The sequence below is a fragment of the Neomonachus schauinslandi genome, chromosome 10 (genome assembly GCF_002201575.2).
Source record: "Neomonachus schauinslandi chromosome 10, ASM220157v2, whole genome shotgun sequence".
NCBI lineage: Eukaryota > Metazoa > Chordata > Mammalia > Carnivora > Phocidae > Neomonachus > Neomonachus schauinslandi.
In genome coordinates, this window is record NC_058412.1 from 49,565,430 (window position 1) to 49,581,389 (window position 15,960).

General features: G+C 58.4%; 1 protein-coding gene across 6 annotated transcripts in view; it reads left to right on the forward strand.

Annotated features, from left to right (window-relative positions):
* Window positions 1-7,790, forward strand: part of SFXN5 (sideroflexin 5) — a 109,361-nt gene extending 101,571 nt beyond the window's left edge. For all 6 annotated transcript variants that reach the window (XM_021699089.2, XM_044918502.1, XM_044918503.1 and 3 more), the window contains one exon: window positions 7,242-7,790. In XM_021699089.2, the coding sequence (XP_021554764.1) occupies window positions 7,242-7,319 (78 nt within the window). In that variant the 3' untranslated portion in view covers window positions 7,320-7,790. The remainder of the gene's footprint in view (window positions 1-7,241) is intronic.
* Window positions 7,791-15,960: the final 8,170 nt, after the last annotated feature.

Consider the following 15,960-nt stretch of genomic DNA (forward strand, 5'->3'; position numbering starts at 1 on the left):
AAAGCTCCAAATGGGGAGGGGGTCTGAGCCTTCCCTGGGTGCACACTGCGCAGGGGAGATGGAAGAGTGTAAGACGGGATTCCTGCACTTGGGGAGCTTCGGTTCAATTTGATTAGACTTTTATCAAGGACCTACTGGCTTGAACTGGGGTGAGGTGGGGGACTGCTGTATTCACAGACGGTTAGTGAACGAATTGCCTGGGACTTGGGATGTGAAGGAGATGGAAATCAGTGCCGGGGCACCAGAGGCGGCAGCAGTGGATTTGGTCTGAGAAGGTCAGGGGGGACTTCCTGGAGGAGGCAGCCTTAGAGATTAGGCTATCGCTGGACTCAGGCCTCAAAGGCTAAACATACAAAGTACTGGAAATGGAGAGCAGCCAGTAGGTGAGGAACCTGGAGACGGTCCCAGAAGGCCTTAGGGGTCCAGCCAAGGAATCTGACATTCATTGGGAAGGCAGTGGGAGCCCAGAGCCTGCATCAGAAGCCTGACCCAGGGGGACCGGGCTCAGGCCTCAGCTGCTCCCCAGCCCTGTCCTAACACCCCTGCCCTCCAGGACACTTGGGACGGCTCCACCAAAGATGGGGCCTGGACTTATGTGTCTGAACAGGACCTGAGGCCGGCTCAGCCCCAGAGAGAGAGGGTGGGGAGTGCTGCCCAGCAGGTTCCAGGCCTGAGAGGGGCCTCAGGCCCACAGGGTCTGTCAGGTGCCGGCCTGGGCCTTGGACCCCATGTCAATGTCACCACCACCTGCAGATGCTCAGAAGCGCAGAACCCTGGCCAGGAGCAGGAGGCCGCTTTGAGCCATGTCACAGGGTCACACTGAACAGCCCGCCCCCCTGCCCTGTGCCTTTGAAAAGGAGGCAGAAAAGCCACCAGAAGAAAGGCGAGGAGGAGGAAGTTCTTTGTAGTAGGTAAAAGCCCCTGAGAATGGGGCACAGGCCAGGGATCCAGTTTCCTGTTTATGTCTCGGCACCTTAGCTCCAGGTTCAAATATGTAAACTATCCACTGGCCACTGGCTGCAGGTGTGTGTGCTCCCAGGCTGGGGGGCAGAGGTGGCCCCACAGGCATTCCTGACTCTGGCCCCCCACCCTAATGAGCCGGCAGACGGAGGCCGCTAGCCCGGGGTTAACCCTTCCCGCACCACCAAGGAAGGCCCTGTCAGGCCACTCTAGGGGACTCTGGGGCCAGCTGGGCCTTGGGGTGCTCAGGGGAGGCTGTGGTTACTGGACATGGTGCTTCGTGTTTTCTGCCACTGACTTTAGAAGCAACCAAAAGTTGGGGGCCGTCTGGTGTGAGGGGCAGCAGTGTCTGGCTGAGTGTGGAGGACAGGGTTGGGGCTCGGATGTGGGGGGGGCAGGAAATGTCAGCTGGGCGACACTGCTTTTCTCATGGTGGTGGGGGGGACACATGTCCCCAGCAGGCCCACAGCTTCCTCACTGGGCCCAGTAGCCCCCACCCTCTGGGGCTCTGGCTCCCCATCCCCTGCTGACCGACTGTCAGGTCCCTGGGGAGATGTCTGCCAGGTGAGTGGAGGGACCGATGGGTTCCCACCTGCCCACCGCTGCCCGCCCGGGGCCGGGTCACCCCTTGCACCTGTGGCCACTCCTTGCCCAGCCCCCTCTCTCCTCATCACTCTCTCCCTGGAGGAGGCCCCTCAGAGCTTGTCTGCGGTCAGAACCAAGCCCCTAGAGGCCCACTACCCGGGGGCCTCTAGCCTTTACTGGGCTGCTGCTGGTGCCCCCCCATCCCCGCTTGCTGCACCCACTCCCCTTACCGGGCCTTGGCACCTCCCTCACTCCACAAGCCACCCATGAGCCTCTGGGACCACCACGCCGTGTGTTCTGCGGCCTCCATGGCACATAAAGCCAGCTTCTGCTGCTTACCCGTCAGCCCCCCTAGCAGCAGGGGTGCCCTGGGCCAGCAGCACAGCCATCTGTCTCCGTCCCTGGTTGAGGAAGCAGCAGGGTGCTCTGGTGCCCTCACCCAGTAGCTGAATCACATGCATTTATCAGCAGAGCCCGGATGTGATTTCTGTGGGGGAGACCCAGCACCCCACACCTCAGAGGGGTGATCTTCAAGCGGCCCGGGGTCCTCCCCCAATGGTCCCGACACCCATGAGAGCTGCCATTGCCCAAGCCCCAGCCAAGGCTAGAGGGGTCTAAATGCACAGCCAGCTGTTGGCCCAGGCTGGAGGCCAGGGTCTGTGCCTAGGGCCGGCGCTGAGTTGGGGGTAGGAAATGTGGACTCCGGAGGTCACCAAATCCCATAGCGAAGGCCGAAGCCTTTCAGCCCTCACCGGGAGCACTCAGAAAACTGCCTGCCTGCTATCCATGTTGCCTGATGCTGTGGCACCCTCTGTCACTGCTCCTGCTTCCTGGGCTGGTCCCTCAAGGCCACCCTCATGGGTTTGTTCCCTTCACCCGCCCCTCAAATGTGCCTGTTCTCCAGGCCTGGCGCCCTCCCCTTCCATCTGCTCTCCTGGGCAAGCTCCCCCACTCCGGGGGCTCCGGCTGTGCTTCCACATCCCGGGCTCCCTTTCCCACCCAGACCCCTGCCCAGAGCTCCAGAACCCATGCCCTGTCTGCCTCCCAGCCCTCTGCACCCGGGGGTCTCAACATGGCCCAGCCTGAGCTGTCCCCCTCCCGCATTCCCTGCCTCAGAACAGCGTCACCAGCCACCCCAGCTCCTGAGCTAGAATTAGGAGTCATCCAACGCACAGTCATCCTCGACACCTCCCTCTCACCCCCACATGGGATTGGTCATCAACTCCTATGGATTTCTCTCCAGAGAGGATCCCAGTGCTACTGTCCCCACAGCCCCCCTGGCAGCATTATAGGGCAGGACCTGGCACCTCTCATTCCCACAGCTGCCCCCGCACTTACCCTCCAGTCTGTCCTCCACATCCGCTGCCACCGGAGAAACATTTCTAAAACAGAGTCTGGATCATGGCCCGCCCCTGCTCAGAATCCTCCCATGGCTCCCCATGCCTCCACTGACGCATTCGTGTGGCCTACAGGGGCCTGCCTGTCCTAACCCCGCCTCCATTTCCTGCCACGTTCCCCACATGCGCCAAACAATGCTGGCCAGCCGATGCTTCTCCCTTCATCCACCCAGCTTTTCCTGCCCTCTCGAATCAAAATCCTCCATTTTCTTCCTGGCCTACCTCCTCGGAGAAGTCTTTCTTCCCTGTTCCTTCATCAATACATGGTAACCCCCACCCCCTCCCCAGTTTCCATGGCACCTCGTCTCTCTGGGATCCATGTGCTTTCATATGTGACTCCTCCCCTAGACTCTGAGCTTCTCAAGGGCATGGAGGAGATCCCCTGTCCATCTCTGTGTGCCCAGCCCTGGTGGATGGCGTTGGCAGCCATAAACATCTGACTTGAGGGCTGATTAAATTGAAACGAGAGAAAAAGCCTCGAATGCCACTCTGTCCCCAAGCCTCTGCTCCTGAGCACCGCAGCCACCTTCCCCTCCCCAGAGCCTTTCCTCTGCCTGAATCTCCCCCCTACCTGCTGCCCTCAGCACTGTGGGGAGCCTGCGGGGTGGGGCTGGGCCTGTGACAGCGCCCCGCTGGGAGGATGAGACCTCAGTCTGCACCCGGGCCAGCACTCTCCAGGGAGCGGGTCGAGTGGGTCAAGTGGGCCCTGGCCCTGGCCCGTGGTCCTCCACCGTGGTGGTGAGCAGCTTCTCCGATTTTAGTGCGGGCCTCAGTGCTTCGGTGAAAGCCGGGATGGGAAGTTGCTGATAATGGCACTAAAATAAAATATGCTACATCTGTTATGGGTAGCAGAACAAAATTAGCTGCTCACACCTCTGACATCCAAGATGGCTTAACTTAAAATACTCCTTGGCTTACTTTACATCATTTACTGATTATATTTAAAAGAAATACAATTTTGCAATTACTGTTCTTTCCAGTGTGATATCTGTGCATCATTTTCCTTTTATGTTTATATATTTCTCCTTCATTAGTGCAGTCTGAAGGGTGATTAGGATTCTTCAAACATTTTACAGAGGTTAAACGTTGATTAAGATTTAATTATTACTGTAAATAGCTTGGAATGACATATGGTGCAAAAGCCTGACATATGTGCATTTGAATAAATGAAGTGCTATTTCCCAGGATGCCTCAGTAGCTGTTTAACAGCTTTCCCGAAGGGTTATGTTACACCTCATGGTAAGATTGCTGGGATGTTATATTTTGTTGGTTTTTGCAGCTGAAAGCTAAGAACAGTTTTCCAGTTTTTTAAAAACATTGAATATTTTAAATACCTAAATTGTTTTGCACAAATTTTTGCTAATTTGTCTAACTAGGTTAAACATTTTCAAAAGCATTTAGATTTTTAAGCGTGGGCGCTGTGCATTGTGTCAGCGGCAGCGTGGGGACGAGGGGGACCGGTGGGGCGGAGGGGGCTCCGAGGCCGGCAGGGGTGGGGAGGGAAGAGGTGGCTGGAGGAGAGGGCGTGGGGAAGAGGCCTGGGCCCTGAGCCTAGCTCTTGTCTCTTTGGCCCTCTCCAGTGGCCGGAGCCTGGGTATCAGGGAACCGTGGACTACAGGGGAAGGGCCCCCCTTGCCCCGGAACTCCACCACGCCCACAGCTCCGGTCCGCACTGCGCTCCTTCTTGCCTGACCTCTGACGTGCCCGGCCCCGGGCCTGACTGAGTTCTTTGAAGGCAGGGCTGGTCTATGGCACCTTCTGCCTACTCTTCAGGGCTGCCTTGCCTTGACATAGAGCACGTAGCTGGGAGCAGGTTCAGCTGAACTAAGCCACAAAGGCCCCGCACTTCCTTGACTCTACCTAGGGTGGGGATCAGGCGCGGGCCCCCCTCACTGAGGTAGCACCTCCCCTTCCGGCTCCGTCCCGTGGCGGGGCTCAGGCATCCCTACTGGCTTAGTCGCTGGAGCTGCAAACCAACACCTGGGCTGCCGTAGAGCCTCCAGGGGAACCCTCTCCTCCCAGTGCCTTCTGCCTCCCTTCTTCCCATTCATTCATTCAACACTTACTGAATACCTCCTGTGTATTGGCCCTAGGCCTTGAGGATGCAGGGATGAACACTATCGATCGCACATCACGTTTGCTGCCTCATGGAGCTTGCCGTCTAAAGTGGAGGGGGGGAGACGAGTGGACAGTCAACCTCAGCAACAAGTGATACAACTGGGATTAAGAAGTGCCAGGAGATGTGGGGGCCCGGGGAAGTGGCCACACCCAGGCTGGAGGAGGGAAGATGTCTAAAGCTGCCTCCTGGACCTCCTGGAAGATAAGCCCCCAGGAAGAACAGGGAGAGTGGGGAGGGGGAGGAGGAGAGGTGGTGACAGAGGGGCCGGCTCAGGCAGAGTCAGGCTGGGGAAAGCCCAGTGGATCTGAGGCCCTGAAATAAGTAGGTATGTGTGCTGTCTCTGTGGGCGTCACTGTGGGCGTCCAGCCCAAGTCAGGGACTGTGAATGTTGAGTGGTCTCCAATAGGTGGTCCAAGGGGCAGGGTAGAGCTAGGCAGGGGCCAGACAACCTGGGAGTCTAGACTGGGTCCCTGAAGGCAGCAGGGTCATTGAGCCATTTTATAAGGAACAGTGGCCCAACTTGCGGTTGGGAAGGCTCACGCTGTCTGAGGTGGGGGCAGACTGGGGTGGCTGGGACTTGAGGGGAAGGAAGCAAAGAGGAGGCAAGGCAGGCCCAGGGCACCACTGGGTGGTGGTGTGGGGAGCTGGGGTGGGGCAGGGGGAGATGGTGAATTCAGTTGTGATTTAGATTTTAGGGTTGAGTTCAAGTGCCTGTGAGATATCCATGAGAAGGTCTAGTAGGCAGTCCCTGAGGGCCCAGGACTCAGGGCAGAAACATGGCGGGAGCCCCCTCAGATCTGAGAGTCACCGGGAGGGTTGACTCACCCCCAGGGGGTTGTGCAGGGAAGAGGGCCCAGCCAGGCCGAGCCCCAGTGACCCTGACAAGTGTCCAGTGGATGTCACAAAGCGTGGGGGGCGGCAGTGAACTTGGAGAGAAGGATTTTTGTGGAGTATGGTGGGAAGAGAAGCCAGATTTGCTGTGGGTTGAAAAGTCAGTGGGAGGTGAGGAGGTGGAAAAGGCCAGTTGAGACAGTGCCTTAAAGAAATGTGGTTGCTGAGGAGAGACCAGGTGGTAGCTGGAGCGTGACATGGGGTTAACGGGACGTCTTATCAGATGGGAGGTTCTTGTCAGTGTTGAAATGCTGATGGTCAAGAGTCAGTGAGCTGCAAAGGTGGGAGACGGGGAGGACAGTCTGGGAGTGGGCTCCCAGAGTGGGTGTGGGGGGAGGTGGGCCCCAGGAGGTGCTGCCTTCTGAGGGGAGGGGTGGCAGGAGGGCAGGCGTGGAGCAGTGTGGACAGGTGGTTATGGGTTTGATGGTGGGACGCTGAGAGGTTCCTTCTGTTGTCTTTGGCTTTTTCTCTGAAGTAGAAAGAAGGCTCTTGTGCTCAGGATGAGTGGGGAGCTGAGGGTGGGGGTGGCTGAGAAGGGTGGAGATGGTTTAAGGTGGCTGTCTGTGGAGAATGGGAGAAGGAGCCGATTGGGTGAAGTGGTCGGCAGGGAGAAGTCTGCTGGTCACTGTGGGCGTCCAGCCCAAGTCAGGGACTGTGAATGTTGAGTGGTCTCCAATAGGTGGACAAAGTTCAAGTGGAGAGAAGGTGGAGGCCTGTTGGAGTTCCTCCAAAGCTGGGCTTCTGCCATTTGGGGCTGGAAGGACTTTTGAGCTAGGGATTAGCTGGAGTGATGGCCCCTGGTGTCCAGGTTAGAGGGGGAGGGAGTGAAGACTGAGCTGTTAGGAGTCTGGGGCCTGAGGTCTTCGTGGTCTAAAAACGGATAGGGAGAGTGAGGGGGGTACTGGAAGGCTAGGGGACTGTGGAGTCCAAGAGGGTGGAGTTGGGATTTCAGGAGTGTGGGTGAGGCAGCCTTGGGTGGTGACCAGGCCCAGGCTGTGGTGCGGTGCGGCGGACAAGGCCCTTGGAGATGAGGAAGACATAACTCGGAGGTCAGAGTGTAGGATGCTGACCCACACAGACATACCGCCAGAGGAAGAGACAAGACCTAGACAGGAAGGGATACTGTGAGCCCCTTGGCAGGAGGGCGGTAAAGAAGGATGTGTCCATAGGTGGCGGAGAGGGAGAACTGTGGGCACCAGGGTGCTCCTAAGGCTACTCCCAGCTTCCACGCTCACCCCTTCCCTCCTGCCCCCCCCAACCTGTCTTCTCTGTTCTTGCTCTCTCCGCAGATTGAGACATCCCAGTTAGAGCCTGAGATTGCCCGGGCCACGAGTAGTCGGACAGTGGTGTACAACAAGGGGCTGTGAGTGGTGGCCAGCTGGCCTGGGGCTGGAGCACGATCCAGGCCAGGCACTTGGGGGAGGGGACGGAGTCTCTGGGGTTGCACCTGCAGGGAGGGGCAAGCTAACCCCACCAGTCCTGAGCCCCCCCGCAGAGGTAGGGAGACTAATCTGTTCACATGTTAACATACGGGAGAGGAATTCTGACACATTTCCTATAAAAAATAATCAAGTGCATTTCTGGGCCTTACGTGGGGTTGTCAGAACTCTACTCAGCACAATTATGTGTGAAGCTGAAAATTTGTAGAGTGCCCACGGGGTAGAATTAGGATCCTTTTATACTTTGGTTTTCTTTTTTCTTTTTCTTTTTTATCAGAATCAAGTCTGAGCCTTGGTTGCCGCTGCCCAGATGCAGCAGCTGCCGGCGGCGGCCGTGGGAGTGGGCCTGGGGGCTGGTGGGTTTGGCAGCAGGCCTGATAGATTCAAGATATTCTGGTGGCCAGGCCCAGTGGCTCCCCGGGCTGGGCTGAGCTGGGCGGGGGCGGGGGCGGGGGGGCGGGGAGGCAGTCTACACCTCACGGGATGAACCAGCAGCTATGACCTAGGTCCTCAGGAGGGGGCCCAGGGAGTCAGGAGCACTGGCGGCCTCTGAAAGATTTTGTGGGCAGTTGGCTCTGAGCGTGGCTGGCCCTCATCCACGCACAACCTGCAGAACCAATCCCTCTGCATGAAGCCCAGTGCCTGGGGCTGAGGTCACCCTTCATGGAACCCTGCTGATCCATTCGAGGCCCCTGAAATGACCCCAGCTCCAGGCAAGAAGCCCCAAGAAGGAATGATGTTTGGCTGGAATTGTGGGCCTGCACTTCGACCTCTACAGGAAGATCCTCCTTGTAGTCACCAGGCTGGAAGCTGGGCTGAGGTTGGGGCTAGAGCTGGAGACCGGCTGACTGCCATCTGGGGGGCCTCTCCAGCCCCCCTGGGGCCGTCTGCCCCATCCCACCGCTTCCTGAGTGGGAGGGTCTTCTGCCTGAGGGCGGAGGCCAGGTTTCCAGGCACCTGACTCTGAGAGTCAGCCTGGAGCCAGGAACTGCAGGCCCTGGCTGTGGTACAAAGGGGGTGTGTGACCTTGGAGAAGTCCACTCCCCTCTCTGAGCCTTTACTCCCTGTTCGGAACCAGAGGACTGGAGCAAGGGGTTCCCACCGGCTCTTCCAGCAGGATCTCGTCTTCGCCTGTCCTGCTCAGATGCTGGCCATCCCAGGCACATCCCCCAGTGTGAACACTGGACTGGGAAAGGGGCAGGCCCCTCTGGGAACGGCCAGCAATTGGCCTCAGAACCTGGACCTTGCCTTTCTGTGTGAGCCCACATCCTGGGGACACTTGACCTCTGCCAGACACTTTGCAGTTCTGAAGGAGGAGATCGCGTGGGTGGCTGTGCCTACGTGTGGCCCCACACCCGCGTGCCACCTCTCACCGCGCTCTGGCCTCCGGGGCCACGTGCTGATGGCTCCTGTCTCCTCCCACGTGTGGGCCGGGAAGAGGAGAGGTGGCAGGGGCTCTGCAGGGGTGGGGGGGAACGGGGCAAACAAACAGGAAGCGTGGGCCTCATTGGACCCCTCACCTGGCCCCAACTGGAATGGAGCCCTCAACATTGCAGCCTCAGGGCCTCCCCTGCCCTGGTGACTCCACCCGGGGAGAGACGTGGCTGGCGGCGACACAGGTGCAGGAGAAGGCTAGTGCAGGGCAGCAGGGGTGCAGCCACGGGTGGCTCTCACCATCCTCAGTGCAGGGGTGCTTGCGGTAACGTGGGTCTTCCACAGGCATTGACACCAGGCGCCCCCTCAGAAGCCCCTGCTGCCCCCACTTGCCAGCCAGGCCCTGCTATTCCTGCAGGTTGCTGCCCTGAGGGCCCCCCGCCCAGTGTCCTCAGGAGCGGCACCCCCCGCCCCCGACCAGTCAGGAAAGGGTGAAAGCAGAGCAAGTAGGGAGAACAAAACAGTGGAGGGAAAGGTTGCCACAGTGTGAGAGGGTCAAGTATTTTTGAGCTAATCCTGCCATAATATGACTGTGCCAGTGACAGGCTGGGCACATCTGGGTCCCCTTTCGAAAAGCTCCCTTCTAGCTCACCCTGCCCCACCTCTCCATGGGTCTTGTTCTTGTGCACTTTACCTTGAGACCAAAACTGCACAGCCCCAGCCCCACTCCCACCCCCTCGGGAGGCCTGGAAGAGATGAGGTCTCTCCGACTCCGTCTCTGTGCTGGCTGCCCTGGCCCAGCCCCACCCCAGCCCCGGCCCTGCGGCCTTGGCATCTCATAACCGACTGACTTTGTCTCCTGGATGATTTCTGGTCATGCTCCCAAATGCAATTCCGGGTGAGCTAAGGGGACTCCTCTTTGGGGAGGGAATTGGCAAAGGATCTGTATAGCTCGGGGTGATGGTGGGGGTCCAGTGGGCCATGCTGCTAGATAAGCCCTGGCTTGGCTGTGGAAAACACCACGAGGGAAAACTTTCGGCCAACATCCATGCCCCACTCAGCCGAGGCCAGAGGAAGGGAGGCATGGCGGACAGACTGGCTCATGCCTGGGGAGGAGGCTGAGCCGGGCCCCCCAGTTAGGGGGTAGCTGTCCAGCTGTGTCAGAACACAGGGCACCCCTGCCACCCCAGTTCTCTAGGCCTGGTATACTGGCCCGCCTTCTCCTGGTCACTTCAGACATTCCCTCAGGCTCGGGGACAGCCTTCTCCCATCTCCAGAGAACAATCCGATGGTGCGGGGGCCAGAGGCCCAAGACGTGTAGACGGTGGCTGGGGAGGTGCCTGACGGGCCCTCTCGACTTCCTGATTGTGAGCTGGCTTGTTTTCGGTCCTGAGCCCCCGGTCTGGGAGCAGGGTGGGGGTTCCTGAGAGAAGAAAGACCAGAGGCAAGGTGGTCTTCCAGCCCCGGGCTGGGTGTGAGTGAGGTGCCGGCCCACGTGCCTTAGCCACACCAAGGAGACTTTGCAGTGTCTTTTTAACCTTCAGTCTCTGATTTATGTAATACTAATGAGCTGTGGGCAATAAAGGATGGATTTAAAGCCTCGGGGCTCGGCTTTATGGATTGTGGGTGGGAGCGAGAGGGGCACGGAAGTACAGTGAGGACAAGCCAGGGCTGTCTGAGGGTTTTGTGGGAAGGCCCCCGAGGAAGGGCCAGACCCGGGGATCCGGGAGGAGTCAGGCCCACCAGGAGGCCCAGAGGGAAAGGGAGAGGAAATGATGGAAGAGCATGTGAGGGCAGGAAGCGGGACAGAGGGGTGGGCTGAACTCCGCAGAAGGCCGCCCCGCTTTACTAAGGGCCCCACTGCAAGGAACTTGAGCAGACAGGGATTTGGGTAGATTCTCGTACTGTTGATCTCCAGGACACTGGGAGGGGGAGGGCAGGGGGGAGGGTAGTTCTGGACTGCCTGGGAGCCCAGAGAGGCTTCATAGGGGGGCGAGGCTTGAGCCAAGTGGCAAGGTTGCCATGTCTGCAGCGTGCGTGGCGCCAGCCCCAGGAACTCTGCCCCTTCCTAGCTGCTCCAGAGTCCCTCAGGGCCAGGCCTCAGCCACCTTTTGCTGGCTCTTCTTCCTCTAGGCAGCCCCCACAATTCCTGAGGCAGTGAGGCCTGAACTCTTCTCCCGGACCTCCAAGCCCCTTCCACCCCTGCAGGGAGCAGCTGATAGCCTCCCGTTGCCAGGGGGACCACGTAGTAGAGGTGAGGTCCGTGGTTGGGGTCAGGCCGACCCAGGTTCCAGCCCCAGCGTGGCCCCAGCATGACTTTGTGACTTCCAGCCAGTCACTTCCTTTATGCACCCCTTAATTCCCTCAGATGTTTAAGGAGCACCTTCTCTAGCAGGGCCATGGTGTCTTTAGCTCTAAAATGTCAAGAGCAGCATCACTTGCTGGGCTGGTATGAGGACTGGAGAGACCAGGTGAGGAACGCACCCAGACTCTTCTCTCATGCCTCCCGCGTGTCAGGAGGGCTGCTGCCTCCCCTTACCTGGCACTGGGCCTCCCTAGGAGAGTGGGGGGAGGGAAAGGGCTGGGGTGGGGTCTGTTCTCAAAGCGATACTTCTAGGTCATGGGGCTTCTGGTCTCTGGGGAATTTCTTTGTGGAAGAGCCCCACTGGCCACAGCCCCCATCCGGGCGGAAATCCTTGACTCTCAGGACAGACACAAATCCCTCCTGGGAGCTGTTTGTTGTTTTTAGCTGGTTTGGGGGCTCAGCTCCTGCCCAGCCCGGAGATCATTAACACTCCAGGAATGTGGCTTCCCCTGGCCCCATCCCCACCCACTGGCCCCTAAGGCCTCCCTCCTCCCACTCAGGCCATGGTTAGAAGGAGGGTCAGAATGCTAGGGGATGAAGACAGTGATGAGTGACCCTTTCTCAAGGCCCGGGGTCATTTTCAGAATGGAGCTCCCTCAGTCTCCCAGAGCTGCTGCCGCTCCTGCCATCTCACCCACAGCCCTGCTGCCGATTAGCCCCTTAAACAGCAAAGTCTCAGCCACTTCCAAAAGGCCTAACCCCCATGTGCCCTTGCTTCCCTGCAGTACCAGGTGTCTCTCAGGGCAGTGGCTGAAAAATGTTCATTCACTTCTCACGCCCCACTCCAAGGTAGCTGTTGGGAACCTTGTCTGAGTTCAGAGCCTGGCCCCTTCCTGACAAGGACATCTTCTCAGAGTCTGGGGCCCCACCTCACCCCAGTTCCCTGGGCCTTGTGGGAGGGTAAAGAGAAGGAAGGAGAAAGAGAAGGTAGACAAATGGGTGACAGAGGCACCAGGTGCCCCCCTTCGAGGACCCCATACACATCCGATGAGGAAGTGAGGGAAGGAGGCTGCTATCAGTCCCTGGCCACCTGCGCTGGTTCTCCTCCTCTCCATAGGTAAGAGTGGCAGAGGGAGGGACAGTACACCAGGGCCCTCACTCAGTCCAGGGGTGAACTGCGAGAAGCTCAGTGTTAGGGAATAGGGGGCAAGACGAGTCACCGGAGTTAGAAGTGGGCCAGCTGGCAGCCACCGGAAGCTTTAAGTAGGGAAGTGGATTCATCTGGCAGCAGAGTAGAGTGTATCGTGGACACAGGCAAGACTGCTGGGGAGACCAGGAGAGAGTCAAGGTGGGGGAAGACGGAGCCTAGACCAGGTGGTGAAATGGGGATGGAAAGAATGAAGAGATTAGAACTGGTGATTGATGGTGGAGAGGTGGCAAAGAGAAGTCAGAGATGGCCCCAGGTTCCTGGCTTGGGCAGCTGAGGACAGAGATGGTGGTGCCATCTCTCAGAGCTAAGGGACAGAAAAGGAAGAACAAAGCTACAGAGAAGGTAATGCATTCTGTTTTACAGGTTATTAGAGGTTCCTGTGAGAGACCCAAGTCATGATGTCAGGGGACGATTGGGTGTGCTTGTCGGGAGCTCAGGAGGCGGGTGGGAACTAGCTTGGCGTGTTATCCATTTTATTGAGAGCACCTGGAGCTAAAGGAACGGCAGCAACCACCCAGGGGGAGTCCGTGGGGTGAGAAGAGGGAGACCTGGGATGGAACCTCGAGGAGCCCCCACCTCTGAGGCCTGGTCAGAGACAGGAGGCTGCTAAGAAGCTCCGCCACAAGAAGGGTGTTATGGGCTGAACTGTGTCCCCCTAAATTCAAATGTTGAAGTCCCAACCCCCAGGACCTCGGAATGCAACTGTATCCGGAGGCAGGGTCTTTAAAGAGGTCATTAAGGTAAAACAAGCTCGTGAGGGCGGGTCCTCATCCAGTATGACTGGTCACCGTATAAGAAGTGGAAATTTGGACACAGACATCCATAGAGAGGAAACACCGTGTGAACGTGAAGACAGCCACCTTCAAGCCACGAAGAGAAGCTTCAGGAGAGATCAGCCATGCTGGCACTTTGAGCTCGGACGTCTAGCCTCCAGAACTGTGAGAAAATAAATCCCTGTCGCTTAAGCTGCGCCGTCTGTGGTGTTTGTCCTGACAGCCTCAGCACATTAATGCCGGGGGTAAGAGGAAGGTGAGGAGAACGGGGTAGACAAGAGACGAGGATGCTTCCAGTAGGGGAGGTTGTCCACATACTGAACAGGTGCTGGGAGGCGAGGAAGATGGACATACAGCATGTCCCCTGGAAGGACCTGGAGAGAATAGTCTCAGTGCAGTGTGGTCAGGCAAAAGCCAGATGTCCACGGGCTGGGAAGTTCGTAGGACTCCGACTGGCCGCCCGTGTACCTTAACTTGTAAAACAAAGAATTTCCAAGAAATTGGGTTGTGAGCTGGGCGTTGAGACCTGATGATGTCTGCAGCACCATGTGGGGCTAAGGGAAGCTGTCAGAAGGAGGACTCGGGCATGTGGACAGTAATGGGTGAGAGGGAGGAGCCTGGGGAGGCAGGAAAGAGAAGTGAGGTCCCCGGAGAGGAGAGGGGCGGGCCCGAAGGAGAGGAGGGTCTCCCGGTAACAGGACAGAGGTGGCGTGGGTTTGAGGGTAGGAGGTTGGGGGGGGTGAGAGGCTAGCTTGCCTGGCCCCCCCCAGATCCACTCTGCACCATTCTCTACCCGCTCTCTGTCCCGGGAGGCTGACTCGTATGGACTTGCCATCTGGCTCCTGTGATTGGGAGTCCCCAGTGAAGGATTTGAAGAGAGTGACACTGGGGGATTCATTCCCCTGGCCTCCCCTGCCTCCTTGGGCCCCCTGCTACTGAAGGCCACAGCTCCTGTCTGGGGCCATCTCCATCCATCTGTCCTCTCAGGTTCTGGTGACTGCTCCTGCCCCTGCCTCTTCAGGCCCCAGGGCTGTGGGCCACTGTCGTTAGCTTGGGGCACTACAACATCTCTTCTTGGGGTCCCCAAATTTGTGAATTGTTCCTTTATCCAACCCTCCTCAGACTGCCCCATTTGAAGAGACTATCTCTTTCTTCCCGGCCCCCGGTTGGTAACAAAGGTGTTCTCTTCCAGAGCTTCTCATTTCCCTCTGGAGATGGAAATAAGGTCTTCTGTTGCCGGTAAGCAGGGAAAGAGGATTAGGGAGAAGGGTGACCGTTTGAGACATCCCCTGTGGAGAACAGGAGTGGATTTATCAATCTAAACCGAGGCTGGGACCTTGGACTTCAAGGGGTGCCATCCAGCACGCTTGCCTGATGTCCTCACAGACTCAGCTGCAAGGGCAGATGGGGAAACAGGTTCGAGCAAGTTTGTGATTTTGCCAGGCAGGTGCAACCAAGGAGCAGTGGGACCAGGGGATGTGGGAGACAATGGAGGGGCCTGTGGCCAGGAGCAGCCTGTGAGGAGGTCAAAGCGCGGATGTAGAAGGAAATTGAGCGAGTGAGCGGGAAGAACGTGTGGTCTGATAGGAAAGGACATCTGAATGTGCGATTTGAAAGAAGGCGTGATTCCGGGCTCTCGTAAGCCCTGGGGGTGAGAGTGGTGAGGAGGGGAGTGGGGTATGGGGGCCTGGCACGCTGGGTGGGTTGTTCATGGAGACCCCCAGGTCTTGGGGAGACAGGAAGACCCTAAGCTGGTGGCCACAGTCTGACAAATGAGGGGGTATGACGGGGACAGGCGGCACATCCCGCCCACGTGCCCCGCCGCACGCCCACACACACCCACACAGTCACAGTCGCGCGCACACGCCCACAGCCCTCCCAGACACTCCCAGACACCCTCACATGCACTCACCCTCACACACACCCCAGACAGCAGATGGGGCGCTCGGGTAATTGGTTAAACCTGTTCCCGATGTCTGGCTCCGCATTGGCAGCGCCTGTCTGACAGGAAAGCTGGCTGGGCCTGCACCACTCAGCCTGCTGGCCTCCCTGCCCCTCCCCCTGCATGGCTGCCCGGGAGCAGGGGCTCCGGCAGAGGCCTGCCGGCCCCCGCCTGGCTCCCTCCTGGGCGGAACCCAGTTCACTGGGCACGGGTTCCGTGAAGCCCCATGGGAAGCAGTCACAGCGCCCCTGAGGAGGAGTTGGTGAAAACCAAGAGCAGAGATGCTAAGATCACAAGCCATGCAGCGACAGAGCTGTGGGGACTAATCTCGGAAAGTTCCATGGATGAGAGGAGCGTAAAGATCATTCCCCGAAGCTGAGGCACGTGGCTCGGGCCACGGGAGTTAAGAACAGCTGCCCCGTGTTCCCTCCACTTAAGCCACATGCAGCGTGGGGTTGTCTCTTGTCATCAGTACCGCAGCCGTCGGACTCTGCAGGGCCTGGGAGGCCAGCCCAGCTGGGGGGGACATGACCTCGCCGGGCTCATTTGGGGAACGCCTAGCCAAGCAGCCCCCATCCACCTGTCCACCTGCAGGGCCCTGATCTCCAAGAGGAAGGAGCAGTCGAGGGAGGGACGGGAGCATCATTCCTCAGCTTCTTCTCCCCTTCCCGGCTGCATCTGTGTCTCTTTGAGAGAAACTTTGGTTTGTTCCCTGGAGAGGGCCCAAAAACTCCCAAATTAGCAAACCTGGCAAGCCGGCAGCTCAGAAAATAGTTCATCCTGATTCCATGTTTTTCAGGCTCACAGAAGCCTTTATTAATGAAGTCACAACACCAATATTTACCGTCTGCAGGGAGAGGCACAACACGGGGGGGTGGATGGGAGTGCGGTGGGGACTCCCGCCCCGCCCCACGCAGGCCTGGCCTAGGAAGACTGGCAGGTTTCCTTGGGTCCTTTCCAGCCCT